Source organism: Eumetopias jubatus, unplaced genomic scaffold (genome assembly GCF_037043125.1).
Source record: "Eumetopias jubatus isolate StellerSeaLion01/CBP00866 unplaced genomic scaffold, mEumJub1_p1.0 scaffold_9, whole genome shotgun sequence".
NCBI classification, from domain to species: Eukaryota; Metazoa; Chordata; class Mammalia; order Carnivora; family Otariidae; genus Eumetopias; species Eumetopias jubatus.
Genome location: NW_028274815.1, coordinates 30608016 through 30626856, shown reverse-complemented (window position 1 = coordinate 30626856; position 18841 = coordinate 30608016). Strand labels below are relative to the sequence as shown.

Here is an 18841-nt window from a genome sequence, read left to right as displayed (position 1 = left end):
ATACATATGAAAGAATTCCGTTCACATTGCTGGTGAAATCTCACAGAAGACTCAGTACACACAGATTTTTTATATTGTCTGCTTTTTTTCCCCAAAATGTTTATTTTACCAAATGAATGAATTACATTCAAATTCCAAATTACACACTTATATGGAAAGATAGATTCTTAATGATGTGCAAATAAACCTTTGTCTGCTGTGTTTATGTAAGTATCCAACATTTTCCCAAATTTTACTTGGCAGAAAATCAGATGTAAAATAATTCAGTTTTAGTTGAAATTGTATTCAAATAGCTTGAGGCATTTAGAGTTTAATGTTCTCCAGTGACTGTAGCTAACCATATTGGTTAATACTTCGATTGGATTTATCATTAATGAGTAATCACCAATGTAATTATGAAACTAATCCTGACTTGCAGTTAAAATTGCAAGATAATAATTAAGCAAATAAGGTGTTATGGTTAATGATCTAAGAAATAATACATAAAAAGATAAAATGTTTCTTTGTGATCTTAGTCAAAATCACTCCAACTGTACATTGTTCCTGAAACAAATGTAAAGTAGAAGTAAACCATTTTTATCTTATGGTCACAAGCAGGGCTTTCTAGTCCTAGGTGAATGTTTATTTAGGATATGAGAGTTTTCTTATTCCTATAACCTATTACCTTCCTCTTCATCAGGATGAATTCAGCTTTCCTTCCCTCCCTCCTCACTGTAATTTTAGATTCTTCAGGAAGCTACTAAGAATGGTTTTTAGCCAAAGATAATTCCACCAGTAATTCCTATGCTAGAAGTACTAAAAAGGTTTCAAGTATTGAATTTTCTCAACTTTAATCTCAAATATAATTTATTTTGTGTGCTGTGATCATTTATTTCTGTGTTGCTTTATCTGTAATCTCAAATCTTTATTTATAGGCATATGTTGTTTTTGTAACTACATTGGGTGGTCAGTGGTTGGAGCGTAGCTTTGCTACATTCTTGTGCCACGTACTTGATCTGGTTTCCCATCCTCGGGCAACGCAAACACATGTAGAGGCTGTGTACTCAAGACGATGTGTCTCCTTTATCCTAAGAGCTACTGTGGGCAGTTTGCTAAGTGAAAAAGCCCAGATTGCAGCTGCCAAAGAGATATGCCAAGCTATTGGAAAACAAATGAAAGCCGTAGGTAAGAATTGATATCTTGATGTGTATCGTTGATTTCTTTAGTCATTTAGCTTTATGTTATTATTTTTAATAAATACTAATGGGTCTGATTAGTTCATGTCCTTTTCGGACTGTGTTTTAAGAGTCACTTTTATTGAGTACTCTTATTTGTTATTAAAACAACATAATTACAGTGAAATAGAATTTTTAAGGATTTGAGTAGCATGTTTGAAAGGTTAGGTTTTCTGTTTCATTTCTAGTACCTGTACTGATGTTCTAGCTCTCCTGGTATGCAGCAGCATAGTGCTTTGCTATCTTTGAGGAACAACCTATTGTAATTTTTCTGCTTGGGCCTTTTGTTTTATAAACACATTTGTTTGTTTTCCTTTTGTTAATAGGCTTAATAGGAATCCTTAGGAGCAATTACAGGTGGTTATTAGCCCACTGTAGGATATACTGTGAAGCCTCAGTTATTCATAATTAAAAGAAATGTCCATTTTATAAATTTCTCAGTTTAAGAAGTAGTTATTGAGTATCTGAGATTGCAAAGCAGTAATTCAGGGTTTGAATAATGAGTGACATAAAAGTTCCTGCCTTCATGGAGCTGTTAATCCGATTAGGGAACTAAACAAGGTAAAATATACATTCCGTAGGACAGTTCAGTTTTCTTAACCTTAGGCAAATTATATTGCCTAATAGTGGTCTTTAGAAATAAGAAATAAATCTATCTTTTGATTGCTAAACCACAGCTCCTTGACCAGGTACGATCTATATCTGGTTCACTATTTTATTCCCACAATCTGGCCCTTAAACATTTCTTCAACACATCATTGTACAAATATTTTTCAAGTTGTGAACCTAGGACAGATTACTGTTTTAATATAACTGAAGAAAAATACCTCATTAATTTAAACACCCTTTAGGGCGCCTGGGTGGCTCAGTTGGTTAAGCGACTGCCTTCGGCTCAGGTCATGATCCTGGAGTCCCGGGATCGAGTCCCGCATCGGGCTCTCTGCTCAGCAGGGAGTCTGCTTCTCCCTCTGACCCTCTTCCCTCTCGTGCTTTCTATCTCATTCTCTCTCTCTCTGAAATAAATAAATAAAATCTTTTAAACACCCTTTAATTCACAATTCATAACTTTCAGTTAGCCCTGTGCATTTAAAAATGTTTTGCTTGGGGCACCGGGGAGGCTCAGTCAATTAAGCATCCTACTCTTGATTTCAGCTCAGGTCATGATCTCAGGATTGTGGGATCGAGCCCCACATTCAGGCTCTGCCTTCAGTGGGGAGTCTGAGATTCTTTCCCTCTACCTTTCTCCCATTTGCTTTCTCTCTCTTTTTCTCGCTCTCTCAAATAAATAAATCTTTTAAAAAAATAACAATTTAATGAATAGAGAATAATCAGTAATTTGTATTTAAAGAATATAAAATATTTTATAAAATTAGTAAAAGTAAATTCACAAATGGTTATAGTTTTCATTGTTTATAATAGCTTGCTTAGCATACCATTTTTATTTTTTTATTTTAAAAAATTTTTTACTTAAATTTTAGTTAACATACAGTTCAATTGTGGTTTCAGGAATGGAATTCAGTGATTCTCATCATGACAAGTGCCCTCATCACAACAAGTGCCCTCCTTAATACCCATCACCCCTCTAGCCCATCCCCCACCCACCATCTTCCATCACCCCTCAGTTTGTTCTGTATCGTTAAAAGTCTTTTATGATTTGTTTCCCTCTCTCCTTTTTCACCCCTTCCTATATGTTTATCTTTTTTTTTAATTCCATATATGAGTGAGATTATATGGTATTTGTCTTTCTCTGACTTACTTATTTCACTCAGCATGATACACTCTAGCTCCATCCACATCAAGCAAACCATTTTTGTTTTTTTATTTTAAAGATTTTTACTTATTTATTTGAGAGAGAGAGAATGCACATCTGGGGGGGGAGCAGAGGGAGAGAGACAAGCAGACTCTGTGATGTGAGCGTGGAGCCCATCTTGGGGCTCAGTCCCATGACCCTGAGATCATGACCTGAGCTGAAATCAAGAGTTGGGTGCCTAACCAACTGAGCCACCCAGGTGCCCCAAGCAAAACATTTTTAAATGCATAGGGCTAACTTAAAGTTATGAATTGTGAGTTAAAGGTGTTTAAATTAATGAGGTATTTTTCTTTAGTTATATTAAAACAGTAATCTGTCCTAGGTTCACAACTTAAAAAATATTTGTACAATAATGTGTTGAAGAAATGTTTAAGGGCCAGAAACACTGTGCCAGATTGTGGGGATAAAATAGTGAACCAGATATAGATCGTACCTGGTCAAGGAGCTGTGGTTTAGCAATCAAAAGATAGAGTTCATGCATTTCAAAGTCCAGAAATAGCTAAAAATAAAGAGGTCCATAATGAAAATTACAGTCTGGGGATGCCTGGGTGGCTCAGTTGGTTGGGCATCTGCCTTTGGCTCAGGTCATTATCCCAGGGTCCTGGGATTGAGTCCCACATCGGGCTCCTTGCTCAGCGGGGAGCCTGCTTCTCCCTCTGCCTTGCTGCTCTCTCTCTCTCTCTGGCAAATAAATTAAATAAAATCTTGAAAAAAAATTACAGTCTGTAATGTATTAATCTGTTCTGTTATTATGTATTATATATATTTTAGTCTATTTTTTAAATTTAAATTCAATTAGTTAACATATATTATCAGTTTCAGAGGTAGAGTTTAGTGATTCCTCAGTTGCATATAACACCCAGTGCTCATTACATCAAGTGCCTTCCTTAAGGCCCATCACCCAGTTACTCCATCCTCCCACCCGCCTCCCCTCCAGCGACCCTAAGTTTGTTCCCTATAGTTAAGAGTCTCTTATGGTTTGTCTCCCTCTCTGATTTCATCTTATAGTCTATTAATACACAATGAATGCAGAAAAGGTGAGGAAGTTTTACTGTCATGTAAAAGTTATTAATCTTAAGGTCATAGATTAACCATTTGATTTTTTAAAAATCTTAAAAGCAGAATTAAATACATTGCTCTCCGTCTGGGATTTATGGACCAGAATATATTCTCAATTAGTAATTTGACAAGGAATCTTTAGTTGTCTCATGTTAAATACATTTCAGCTCTATTGAAAGGTCAGGGAAGAGGGCAGCAAAGCTAACGGGAACTTTGAGGAGCATCTCAGTAAGGAATTCCAAAACCAGTTTCCTTATAGATCTGCTTTCTGGTCAGTAATTTGACACTGTTGCTATCCATATATTGCAGCACTTGAGGTAGCAACAATAATAATAAAGTAACAATAATGGCTGCTGACACTGACTGCATGTGTATTGCGGGAAACATTGTGCTCTGTTCTTTATGTGAATTGACTTTTTAATCACCACAGTATTCTTTGAAATAGTCCCTTATCCCTCTCAGCAGAAGGAGAACTGGATACTTGGGTTAGTGGAGTGGCTTGCCCAGTGTCATGTAGCTGATGTGACTGATAGAGTTGATTGGAACCCACGTGCCTTTTTGGGGAGCCAGTGCTTTGGTATGCTGTGGCTTGCTGCTGCTTGCTCAAGTTAGGGGTATTCCTGGAAGCAGGCAGAATACCTCCGCGTGTATTTCAGTACTGCCTTGATGTCACTAAACAGTGTTTTAAGTCACTTCAGTGTTCAGTTACACTGGTGTTCTGCTAAGAAGTAATTACATACAGAGTTTTTAACACCCAGGCGTCAACTGGTGGAAATACTGGTATAAAAATGTCAGTTGTATAAATCAAAAAAGTTATGTCACAACTTAATTCACCCACATCAAACACATGATTCTGTGTTCCCAGAAGCAGTAGTGAATGATACTAGTGGTGAAAACAAATCTGGAGCAGCAGACATTGCAGCAAGCCAGCATGTGATGGTCTGTGCCCTCCAAGAACTCGGGAGCCTGGTACAGAGCCTGAATGCTACTGCATCCCCTCTTATTCAGGAAGCATCTATAGGTATGATAATTCACTTACTTGCTGGAATTCTTTTTACCATTTAAAAAGAGTCATAAGTGTGATTGATATTTAATTCCTGATTACTTACTTGCCATTATAATTAGTAGTTTTCAGATCATTTGTTAAAAGTTCAGTTTTATTTAAGTTAAGATTTACTGGGCTTGTGAATGTTGAATAAATGGTGAAATAAAGGTTGGGGAGACAAAAAAAGTCATGGTAGTTTGTTTCTAATAATTGGCTAAAATTTGTTGAATACACATTTAATTTTTACATCAACCTTTATATGTTTTTTGGATGTAATTATACATTTTTTTTTTGTAGAAAGTGTTCCTTTAAAATTCTCTACTATTTCTGAGATAATGTGTTTTGGCAAAGTTCTAAAAGTATTTGGGTAAAACCATAATGATTATGATTTTAATCATGTTACACATATTCTTCTTGTTCATGAAATCATTTGACTTCATTAAAGAGGCATTTTTTGGTGTATTTCTCTTTAGGACTTTTGGAAACTGTGACTTCAGTGCTTCTTCATCCAAGTATGGCTGCCCGGCTTGCTGCCGCCTGGTGTTTGCGCTGTGTGGCTGTGGCTTTACCATTCCAGCTGACACCGTTTCTAGACAGGTGTGCAGAACGGCTCAACAACTTGAAAACTTCACCGGAAGCTGTTAGCGGATACAGCTTTGCAATGGCTGCTTTGTTAGGTGGAGTTCATCAGTGTCCGTTGGGCATTCCTCATGCCAAGGGAAAGGTATGACAGAGACCGTGGAATTATAAGTGCTGTCAGGTGGGCTTTAGTCTTCATTGGAACACTTTCTGTGTTTAATGTTGAACTGGGTGATCAAACAACAGTTTTACTATAGTAATATAAAAAACAGTGTTCTGCCAATATGGAGTTGACAGACCCTGATTAAAATTTGATACTTAATTCTGCATAGGAATAGTAGATTTTGTCTGCGTGTAGTATCATTTTATTTTAGAGAAAAAAACCTTTACAGTAATTATGTGGAAATCAGAGCTTTTCTTTCAGGTTTTGGAGATAAAAAATTCATATTGCTGTATTCAAAATATCAGGAGAATATGTTATTGCATTTAGCGTTTTGATAATGATAATAGTTGAATGGTTTTATGAGTCAGTTTCTTTCTACTATACCTGCTAATACTGTTATGGTTTTTTTCTCAAGAATATTGTTTATGTAAATATTATTTGCAACCTTACATATGTAGATTCTTTCTGGGACATTAGGCCAGATCCATTCGTTCTTAAGAGTTCCGTAGCTACTGCTCAAATCTCGGCTTCCATCTCCTTTTGTTGTTCAACTGCTTCCTCTCTGATTATCCTGCCTGCAGTCTTTCTCCCATCTCCCCACACCACTTCCATGTTTCACATTAGCTCAGAGATCCTTCGGGACTACCCAGTGCTCAGAGAATAAACATAATCCCCTTTGTCTGGTAAACTGGCACCTCCGCAGTTTGCCTTCATTCTACCCATTCATTCTCATTTCCCACTGCTCTACTTAGACTAGTCATCTTGCTTTCTTCCCATGCCTTTTTCAGCCTTCATGCCTTTGTTCATACATTAGAATCTCTTTCCCCTTCTTGGTCACCTGTACCAAACTTATCCATTTGTTTGGAGGCCCAATTAGAGTGCCATTTCTTTCATGCAGTCTCCTCAGAGCTACTCCGTCTAGGATAACCTTCCCCTTTGCAGACCACGACTACATCTGTCTTACTATTTTGTCATTTAATCATGTGCCGCTTGTTACTTCCCATTTTCCCTGTGACAGATTCTCTAAGACTGTAGGTGCCATAAGATTAGCTTAATGGCAGAAACATAATGGGAGTTCAACAAATCTTTGAATATAGGATAACAGTACCACCAATAATAGCATTTATTAAGTGGTTGCATGGACCAGCACTCTTCTGAGTGCTTTGCTGTATTAACTTATTTAATGCTTCCTGGAGTGAGGTTGGCATTCCTGTTATACCTGTTTTACCAATGAGGGAACTGAGGCAGGGAAGTTAAGTTATCCCAGGTCAGAAAGCCAGGAAATGACAAAGCTGGGATATGAACCCGGGCAGTCTGGCTCTGGAGCTCTCTCTTAACCACTGTGCTATGTGGGGTCTCCTCAGAGACAGGCGTGCAATCAGGCTTAAGCAGCTCTTAATGTTGTCTCTTTTAAGACATGTTAACAGCAACAACAAAAAAGGACAACTTTCTTTTTTTTTTTAACTAAGCACACTAGCTATGTATTTTCTTATTTGATTTCTTTAACTTGTTTCAGTTAAAATCCAATTTTAAACTTCTCTTGCAGATGGTAGTTAGTATTGCTGAAGATCTCTTACGAACTGCTGCCCAAAATAGCAGGCTGTCTTTACAGCGTACCCAGGCTGGATGGCTTTTACTTGGAGCACTTATGACTTTAGGTATAGTTATATTTGAGTAGGATCTTGTCTAACTGTATAACTGTCAGTAGACGATAAAGAAAGTTTAATTTAAAAGTATTAAACTTCCCATTCTAGACTGAATGACTTGATAAAATTGGTGAAGGTGTTTTCCCTCTCATTTGGGAGTAGATTCCTATTTTTGTTAATTTCTGCTTAAGTACATTTAATGAGAAATTTGTTAACAAAGTTTCACCTTTACTATCAGAATAGCCCTGGTCTAACTAATTGCCTTAGTGTTAACCAAATGAGATAAGAGTATGGGGGCACATTCCATCCCCACAGTGATGCAAGTGACATGATTTTGGTAGGGTGATAAAGTCACATTTAAATGGTCTTTTTGATGCTGCTTTTCTGGGGTTACCCTTCTGCATTTCACTTTCCTAAGTGCTGTGACAAATCTGAGATACAGGCAAAGTTTAGCACTGTACACAGAACAGAAAGACACGTCATGGCGATGAGATGTGTCTACTTTTTAGTTCATATGTGTGTGTGTGCTCTACAGAATCACTCACCACTTTGAGCGTCTACCTTTTGAAAGTTATACTTTGCCCTAGTTTTCTAAAGAAAATAAAAAGTGCTAACTTTTCCAGAAATTTCTATTAAATATGTTACATGATATGTTAAAGGAGTTCCTTAGAATGTAAATTTTTAGTTCTAAACATACCATTCCTCCATAAAACAAAATTAGCCATATCAGTTGCCCCCCAAATAGAGGAATATATAGATGTATGTGTGTGGGACTGGGTGTCTATATTTATATACATTTGTATTTATAGAAAAGATGTCATAAGATGTGTCCCAGATGTATTTCATTATTGATAATGCATAATCCACCATTCTGAATATAGTTGAGTAATTTCTTTTAAAGTACTTGTTATGGATTTATGTTTGGTTGCTAAAACTATTGATATTTTGTAGGTGAGTTTTATTATGCTTTAATAGATATGTTAAGAAACATTTTGAGGTGGGGGAGGAGAAGGGGGAGGATGGTGGTCAAAAGGTATAGCCTTGCAGTTCTGAGCTGAATAAATACAGGGATGTGGTGTGTGGCACGGTGGCTGCAGATCACCCTGCTTTGTGACAGACAGGAGAGCTGCTAAGAGGGTCAATCCTGAGAGTTCTCATCACAAGGAGAAAATTAAAAAAATTTTTTTTTTCATTTTATTGTGTCTATATGAGATGAGTGTTGGCTGCGCCTGTCGTGGTACTCATTTTACAATTATTTATAACCCAAACCATCATGCTGTATGCCTTAAACGTATTCAGCGATATATGTCAATTATTTCTCAATCAAACTGGAAAATAAAAGACACGTTGAAAATCTTACATTACAGATAAAGATAGAGTTAAACGATGTAGGTATTGTTAGAGCCTGTGTGGGGCTCTTTGACTTTTGTTTGTAATGTATGGTTTATATATATGGTTTATATGTATGGTTTCACATTCTCATTTTCTCCAATAGGACCATCTGTTGTTCGTTATCATCTGCCCAAGATGTTGTTACTGTGGCGAAATGTTTTTCCCCGTTCTCTAAAGGAATTGGAGGCTGAGAAGGCCCGAGGTGATTCTTTTACATGGCAGGTAACATTGGAAGGTCGTGCCGGAGCTTTATGTGGTAAGAACTGAAAGGATTGTACTCTCAGAATATTATTTTATTACTAAAATATTTGTGAGGGGAAGGAAAATCACTACTTCAAATTTTTATTTTAATGTGTAATAATAAATTCATAGACTTGTAGATTTAGAGAGAAACTTTATAAATAACTTGTGCCGATTTGCTAATTTTGCAATGGAAATGAAACTGAAACTCTGAAAAGGAGGTTAGCATTAGTGGTAAGATGAGAGCCAGAGCCCAGTTACGGATTCCCAGTTACAGCAGTTGTCCACCTGTCAGAGAGGCATGGGCCACCACATAAACAGCCCAGTAGGTATTCAAAGGAAGAAGGAACTCACGGTCTCCAAGGTCACTGAGTTGACAGTATGTCTTTTCATAATGGACAGACAGCTAGCATTATCAAATCTGCAAATGTTGATGCATTTTTTCCAGACATCAGTGTCATGAAAATCATGAATAAAGTTGTTTTTGTTTAGAAGTCAGCAACTTACAGGAAAGACTCAAGTTTGGTTTCCTTTGGGAACTAGAATTACCCTGGGTGACTCTATTTTTTTTTTTTGATTTATCTCAGAGTGAAAAGTGCTTCTTTTTCCAAATTGTGGGAAACAGATATACACTAATGCATAAGGGTGGCAGGGCAAGGAGTCCGTTTTGTTCCCACACATCTAAGAGCTGTTTTTGTCTTAGTTCTATAGCTAAAGGGGCAGCAAAGATGTTCCTTCTCACTGAGCTGTTTTGTGCACTCTTGGTTCTGTCTTGAAACTGCTTTCTTTGTAGTTGTCTGAATTTAGTGATGTTACCAGACCTTTGATTTCCTACTCACAGAAATCTCCCTAACAGATATCTTCTCTCCCTCCACCTTTCTTCTAGATTTTTCTAATGATTTTTCTCTATAGTTGCAGTTAGCTCTTCTTTTGGTTTGACCTGATTTCAGAACCTTATATTGTATAATAATGGAGAATTATAGGTATCTTTATATAATTCTGTAATTTTTTTTTATTTTCACAAAAGCTATCCTAAATCTGTTCTTTTAAATATTTTATCTAGCAATGAGGAGTTTCGTTGCACATTGCCCCGAGCTCCTAACTGAAGATGTGATTAGAAAATTGATGACCCCTATTGAATGTGCCATGACTATGATGTCACAGTAAGTAAGCAGTTATGACAAGTTAATATCCAATTTTGCATATTTATAGTCATGTTTTGTATTTCCCTCTAATGTCATATATGAAACATATAAAACTTTATTGTTTTAAAATGACCTTAAAAATTATAGTAATGTGCTATGGTGAGCGCTGTGAATTGTGTAAGACTGTTGAATCACAGACCTGTACCTCTTAAACAAATAATAATTATATGTTAAAAAAAGAAAAGAAGAAGAAGATAGCAGGAGGGGAAGAATGAAGCGCGGGAAATCAGAGGGGGAGACGAACCATGACAGACTATGGACTCTGAGAAACAAACTGAGGGTTCTGGAGGGAAGGGGGCTGGGGGGATGGGTTAGCCTGGTAATGGGTATTAAAGAGGGCACGTTCTACGTAGAGCACTGGGTGTTATGCACAAACAATGAATCATGGAACACTACATCACAAACTAATGATGTAATGTATAGTGATTAACATAACATAATAATAAAATAAAAAAAAATTATAGTAATGGTATGGGTTGAAATAAAATTGTGTTTTATAGTGTTCCAGTAAAGGCCATAGAATAAACTAAAATGAAAATGTAATACCAATGTATTTTACAGTTCATTGATACATTGCTGAAAATGTTTTAAGTAACACTTATTCTAGTAAGCTGATACTAACTATACTTTTGATATTTTAGCATTCCATCTGTAATTAAAGCCCATGGAGCTCATCTGAAAGCCAGTGCCGCAATGGTCCGTTTAAGACTTTATGATATCTTGGCTTTGTTACCTCCAAAAACTTATGAAGGTAAATAAAGTTTACAGTATCTAATAAAACTTCTTCAGTATACCTTTCCAGTTCTTCACCGTATTACAGAGTTCTGACCAAGGCTCTCCCCTGACTTTGCAGAAGAACACAACCATTTTACTTTTCTTCATATAGAGAAGCTTACACTTGTTGAGCACTTACTGTGTTTGGGTCTGTTCTAATCCCTTTACATGTATTATCTCCTTTGACTCTAATCACAACTTTATGAGGTAATTCAGCCGTATTTTATACATGAAGAGCCTCGGGTACAGAGAGGTAAGGTAACCTGCCCAAGTCTGAGATCTAGTAAGTGGCAGAGCTTGGATTCAAACCCAGCTGGTTCAGCTTTAAAGTCTGTGCTTTTATTTACTTTTTAAAGATTTTTACTTATTTATTTGAGAGGGAGAGAGAGAGCACAGGCAGGGGAGAGGCAGAGGGAGAAGCAGACTCCCTGATGAGCAGGGAGCCCAATGTGGGGCTGGATCCCAGGACCCCGGAATCATGACCTGAGCTGAAGGCAGACACTTAACCAACTGAGCTATCCATGCGCTCCTCTATGCTCTTAATTACTACCCTAAACTGCTTCATATGTATTATAATATAGACAATAATTTAGGAATCTTGACAGAGAATAATTACTTTGCAGATATCAAATATTATATAAAATGCTAATATTAAAATAAGCCATTGATTTGTCTTCAGTTCAGCCATGCCCAAGAATTCTGATGTGCTCTGGTTCAGTGTTTGCACATCATTGGGTAATTAATAATAATTAATAATTGTGTCATATTTAATATATTTAAACAGATATTTAAAGCATTAAAATATATTTAATATATTTAAATTTATTAAATTTAAATGTGAATATTTAATATAAATATTTCCTCTGAGTATTTTTGTTACTTTAAATAATTTGGGCTAAAAGGCATAATACAATAATAAAAATGAAAGTACTCTTATTGTATGTTGAAACTAGCACTAAAATAGTATAGATTTTTTAAAAAAGAGAACAGGGACTTAATTATTTTATCCCTTTAGAACATGTTGCTTCTTTTTGTGGGCAATGATTGTAATTTTCATAAAAATTATTCTTTCACGTCTGATCTGTAGTTCTGTTTTTTTAGGATCTTTCAACGCACTTCTTAGAGAACTGGTAGCAGAATTCACTTTGACTGACAATTCAGCCAACACAACTACTTCCCTCCTCAGATCCCTCTGCCATTATGATGACAGTGTTCTTCTAGGTTCCTGGCTTCAAGAAACTGATCATAAATCAATTGAAGACCAGGTAGCAAACCATACAGGGAATTGAAATACAACTTCATCAAAAGCAATGGTGTTATTATACATTGTCATTTAAAAAGAAAATATTGAAGACTAAAGTTTAATTTTATTTTGGCTTTCTTAGACATTTAAAGATAGCTTCCTGATGGTAGGTAAATAGTGAAAAAAGGTAAATTTTGTCTGTTCTTTTAAAAAAGTTACTACAACTTCTTTTAATGAGTTTTTTGTGGGTTTAAGTTATTCCTGATGTTTGGCTTGCACATTTTAAGGTGGGCAGTATAAAAATGATTTAGAATGAATGAGCATTTTCTTAAAATTATACAATGTGTTACTGATGGCTTTGTTTCATGGCCAAATCATATTTTTATCTATTTAAAAATTTTGTGATTCAATCATTCTTGTGATTTTTTGTTGGAAGTTTTCAGATTCAGTCATTCTTGGTTTTTTTTGTTGATATTGTTACCTTTTTTCCTTCCTCTCATTCTGTTCTTCTTGACTAATACTCATTCAAGTAGATTTTGAATGATTTTTATGTCATTCTTTTTGTAGCTCCAGCCAAACAGTGCATCTGGAAGTGGGGCTCTGGAGCATGATCCATCCTCCATTTACTTACGAATCCCTGCCGGAGAAGCTGTGCCTGGTCCTCTTCCTCTTGGGGTTTCAGTCATTGATGCTTCCGTGGCTCTTTTTGGTGTAGTGTTTCCTCATGTTTCTTATAAACACCGGTTAGTATAAAGTCAATCAGGCAATTTTAGTTAAATATAAATTATACCAGAGGAGTGGTGGTTAGTGGGATGTGTTAAGGAGGTGATGGGGATTGAGGCGTGCGCTTGTTGTGAGGAACACCGGGTGTTGTATGGAAGTGTTGAATCATTATATTATACACCTGAAACTAATATTACACTGTAAGTTAACTAACTGGAATTTAAATAAAAACTTTAAAAATAAATAAATAAATAAATTTAAATATTTTAAAGTATTTAATGTAAATAATCTATCAGGAAAAAATATATACATATAAATTATATTCAAACAATAGATTTTCCTACCCCGGTTACCTACAATAAGGTGAATTACTACTTAAATATAGGCTTATAAACTTAACGTAAGTGACACATACATGATGGAAAAAAATTACATGAAAATTCCACATAATTTGAAATTGTTCTTAAGATTTGGCTCTGTGTACTAGCGTCTGGTACCATTGTATTGTGGACTGTGTCTTAAATGGCAAGATTTTCATTTCAGTAGTTCATTTGACAGCTTATAAGTAGGTTTTCACTATATCTTTAATGAGGAATCATTAAGTCAGTTTGCTAAGTCTTTTGATTTTGTTACTGAAGAAGTTAATGAGTGAGAAGTCTACTCTCTAATAACGTTTGTCATTCAATTTGAGTCTGAACTTGGGAAACTAAAATAACTGTTTTTCTAAGAGGAGCATTTTGGTTTGCTGTATTCTTTGTACACAAACACTCAACTTTAGTAGGCATTTTGTCTGTTTATGGTGGTTTTCTCAAAAGGAAAAGTGAAAATGACTTAGTGTAAGATACTTTCAGGTAACTTGTTTAACAAAATATGCTTTTAGGGGCGCTTGGCTGGCTCAGTCAGTGGAGTGTGTGACTCTTGATCTTGGGGTTGTGAGATCAAGCCCCATGATGGGTGTAGAAATTACTTAAAAATAAAAAATCTTAAATATATATATATATATATATGCTTATTTATTTATTTATTATTTTTAAAGATTTTTTTTTTTTAAAGATTTTATTTATTTGACAGAGAGAGACACAGTGAGAGCAGGAACACAAGCAGGGGGAGAGGGAGAGGGAGAAGCAGGCTTCCCGCTAAGCAGGGAGCCCGATGCGGGGCTCTATCCCAGGACCCTGGGACCATGACCTGAGCCTAAGGCAGACGCTTAACAACTGAGCCCACCCAGGCGCCCAAAGATTTTGTTTTTAAGGAATCTCTATATCCAACATGGGGCTCGAACTCACAGCCCCCAGATCAGGAGTCGCATGTTCTTCGGACTGAGCCAGCCAGGTGCCTCCCCCACCAAAATAAAAAACATATGCTTTTAAAACATTGTTATATTTGTATATAAAAGATAATATAAATATAAAAGATAACAAGTGTTATCTTTAAAAATGTGTAGGTTACTTGATAATTGCTTTTTAATTTGAGAAGAAAAATTTCAGTGTGAAATTTTACTTTACCCAGATATCTTTAAGAACATTTGGTTGCCACATAAATGTTGAAGATCATTAAAGGTGGAAGAATCTCATAAAGCATCTAATTTAATGTCCTTGTTTTAAATCTAAGGAAATCCAGGTCCAAGAATTTGTGGTTTACCCAAAGTTACATAGCTAGTTATGAGAGCTCTAACTAGAGTCCAGGATTATCTTAACTATATTAAATCACTTTTGTACAAGGTGAACTATGAATAAATAAGTTCTATTAAAATATAATAACAACTTAAATATCCAATGATGGAGGAATGAATGAATCAATTATGGAAAGTCAATAGGCTAGAATATTTTTTTTTAAAGATTTATTTATTTGACAGAGACACAGCGAGAGAGGGAACACAAGCAGAGGGAGTGGGAGAGGGAGAAGCAGGCTTCCCGCGGAGCAGGGAGCCCGATGTGGGGCTCGATCCCAGGACCTTGGGACCATGGCCTGAGCCGAAGGCAGACGCTTAACGATTGAGCCACCCAGCCGCCCCTAGAATATTTTTTACATAGACAATGTTTTGATATCAGAAAATGCTCCTTATAAAATGTTAAATAAGAAAAGTAAAATAAAAAGCAAGAAATGATCCCAGTTTGGTATTTTAAAATACATAAAAATGTACATGTGTATACCAATACATATGTATATGTGAATACATAAGGAAAGACCTGAGAGGAAATGACTATACCTGAGGTTAAGAGTAGTTATTTTTGGCTAGTAACTTTTTGTTACTAGTCTTCAAATTAAATGAAATGACTATTTTATAATAAAGAAAAAACATTTTTTAAATAAGTCGTTTTAAAAGGTCATGTACTTGAGGTCAGTTATAGGCAAATGATGCTTAACAGTAGTGTTGGAGACGTGTCTTTTCTTATGTGTGTGCTTGAAAGCAGTGTGAATAATGCGCTGCTTCCTCATCCATAGAAGATGTGGATCTATGTCACAACAAGTGTTAAAGTAGTCAGTTTTAGCCCCCAGTAACTCTAACTGGAGTTCCTACTGGAGACTAGATGATTTCTTCCTCTAATTTTGAAGAATGCTTTGACCTGAGACCTATGGCCTATTATACATTGAGCTTAAATCCTTATAGTGACCTTAAGGGAGATACTGGTTTCCTACTTTAGTTCATAGTTATTTTAATACTAAATCCAACTTCCCAGCATTCCTTTGCCCATCCCATTTATTTTTAGAATCTGAAATGATCGCATTCTCTTTTATCAGAGTAGTCTCAAATGGCTGTGATTTTTTTTTTTGCTGCCTCATTTAAATAATTTGAAATAATAAAAAAAATTCACCTTTGATTTTCTACATTAAAAAAAAATTACCAGAGCTAAATTTTTTCCAAAATCTCCCAGTTAGCTTTTGAGAATAGGACATGAGGTACTATTTTCTTCCATGTGAGAATATTTTGAAAGAAGAAAAAAATTATGCCACATTTTAAAATTTTCAACTTAAAGATGCGTAGTTAGTGACTGCTATTCTATTCAAGAAACCTTGAGGGTGCCTGGGTGGCTCAGTTGGTTAAGCAACTGCCTTCGGCTCGGGTCATGATCTCGGTCCTGGGATCGAGCCCCGCATTGGGCTCCCTGCTCGGCAGGAAGCCTCCTTCTCCCTCTCCCACTCCCCCTGCTTGTGTTCCCTCTCTCGCTGTCTCTCTCTCTGTCAAATAAATAAATAAAATCTTAAAAAAAAAAAAAGAAACCTTGAGCACCTACTATATGCCAGGCACTTTGTTAGATGCTGAGGTTAACGTTAAAGAACATTATGACCTTGAAGTTAAGACCTTATTTTGTCAATTGAAACTTAATATGTAGTTGCTTGCTTTGTTTCTAGTTAAAAACCACATGTCCCTATATCAATTCAGGAGGAGGAGACTGGTTTGAACCAGCTGCAGGAATGAAATAGAAATGAAATAGCATGGGACATTATTTGTTAAACACTTAGCTATTGCTCTTACTTCTGTTTTCTGAGCCATATTTGAATAAAAAGTATTGCTAATGTTATCTTTATTCTATGATTATAGATTACAAATGTTGGATCACTTTGCTGAATGTGTTAAACAAGCCAAAGGTGTCCGCCAACAGGCTGTGCAACTTAATATTTTTACTGCCGTTCTTAGTGCACTAAAGGTATTTACTTTTAAAACATAAGTATTCTGAACTAAGATTTTAATTAATGCCTTTACTAAGGCAGTTATTTCTAGACTGTTATGATGATTATATGGGTATCACTTGATAACTATGTTTTTATATTAGTTTAATTAAATTATTAGAAACGATTTATTAAGCTCATTGTAATTAAATAGTGTTCTATATTTTAATAATGTTCAAGTTCATGTTTCTATGTGACCTTTCAGATTTTACAAGTGCTGGAAAGTTCTTTCAGAATTTTCAAAGGTGTCTAATGCAATCTGATACTCTACTGAAGGTTAACCAGATAAAGCTCAAGTTCAATTTGTGGTTTAGACCATAAATCAGGAGAGGCTATGTTGTATAGCTGAAAGAAGGCTGCATTTAGAGACTGTGTTCTGGTTTAGTTCTCATTAGGTTTATGTCTTGTGCAGTTCCTTTAACCTTTTGAACCTCAGTTTCTACATGTATGAAGTGAAATAAATATTTTGCCTATCTCTCAGTGTTCATGCACTGTTCTGTGCAGCCTGTGGCCTTCCATGATGTATTTGAAAACTTTTTATATTGCTCAGCACTAAGCTTATTATAAGGTTTTACTTGTAAAAGAAAATGGCAGCAAGTACAGGTGTTTAAATGGGCATGAATTAAATCATGTTTTGTAAACATCAGGGAAAAGGGACATAGGCATTGATTATAGAAATACAAGTTTGTATTGTTTATATAACTGTTAGTATATGCCCTATTTAGAGACCATCAGCTAATACCAACATCTGAATTTTTTTAAAAAGTAGTCATGGTCTCTCTTAATGTCTGGAAGGCTAGTGTACCAACTGTAATATTGGTCCAAGTACACTTTTCTTCATAGATTTGCTCAGTAATACCTCTGTTGTAGTTAACATTTCCCTCGGCACCATGAGTTGGATGTTTGGTCTCAAGTAATTTAAGTTCCATGACAGTAAGTGTACCTAGAACAGAGATATTAACATTTAATATGATGAACAAACTGTATCAATATTCAGTTACTGATATTTTTACCCATTTTATCTTTTTATATATTGAATGTACTCTTGATGACATAATTATCTTCTCTGAAATTTTTATATAAACAAATCAAAGTTTCATAATCATCAGACCTTTTCCTTACTTAAAGGTCTAATGATAAATGTCAATCAGTTGAATGACAGTTGATTTAATAGTACAGTGTCCTTTACATATAAAAACAATTTTTGAGCATTTGTCTTTGGATAGAGACACTTCCAGGGATTGTTCATTTTAGGGCTGATTGACTATAACTATGTTATATATCATGTTCTGAATCATGTTTAGGAAAGTGATTACTGTCGATTTAATAGGTATTGATCTAGGTGTAGTATATACAGGTGAAAGATAGTTGAGGAAGGGGCAGGGGTGGGGAATGGGTAAAATCGGTGAAGGGGATTAAGAAATACAAACTTACAGTTATAAAGTAAATAGGTCACAGAATGCAGCATTGGGAATATAGTTAATAATAGTGTAATAATGTTGTACAGTGACACATGGTGACTACACTTATGATGAGCATAGCTTAATGCATAAAATTGTCCAATCACTGTGTTGTACACCTGAAATTAATGTTGTATGTCAACTATACTTCATTTAAAAAAAGGATGGTTGATATATCTGCCCCTATTTTATAGCAGTGTTATTTATAATAGCAAGATGTGGAAGCAGCCCAAATGCCCATTGATAGATGAATGGATAAAGAAGAGGTGGTGTGTGTGTGTGTGTGTGTGTGTGTGTGTGTGTGTGTGTGTGTGTATATATATGTATATATGCAATGGAATATTACTCAGCCATAAAAAGGAATAAAATCTTGCCATTTGCAATGACATGGATGGAGCTAGAGTATAATGCTACGTGAAATAAGTCAGAGAAAGACAAATACCATATGATTTCACTGATATGTGAAGTTTAAGAAACAAATGAGCAAAGGGGAAAAAGAGAGAGCTAAACCAAGAAACAAACTCTTTAACTATTGTGAGCAAACTGGTTACCAGAGGGGAGGTGGGGAGGTGGATGGGTGAAATAGGTGATGGGGATTAAGGAGTGCACTTGTCCT

The 18841-nt window shown here is 35.6% G+C and overlaps 1 protein-coding gene across 3 annotated transcripts in view; it reads left to right on the top strand.

Moving 5' to 3' along the window:
• The window catches only part of HEATR5B (HEAT repeat containing 5B), a 111416-nt gene that overhangs the window by 20704 nt on the left and 71871 nt on the right, over positions 1–18841 (top strand). For all 3 annotated transcript variants that reach the window (XM_028117150.2, XM_028117152.2, XM_028117151.2), the window contains exons 8-17: positions 915–1164; positions 4949–5104; positions 5602–5852; positions 7417–7528; positions 9012–9164; positions 10212–10311; positions 10995–11104; positions 12229–12392; positions 12938–13113; positions 16638–16743. In XM_028117150.2, coding sequence (XP_027972951.1) covers positions 915–1164; positions 4949–5104; positions 5602–5852; positions 7417–7528; positions 9012–9164; positions 10212–10311; positions 10995–11104; positions 12229–12392; positions 12938–13113; positions 16638–16743 — 1578 coding nt within the window. The remainder of the gene's footprint in view (positions 1–914; positions 1165–4948; positions 5105–5601; positions 5853–7416; positions 7529–9011; positions 9165–10211; positions 10312–10994; positions 11105–12228; positions 12393–12937; positions 13114–16637; positions 16744–18841) is intronic.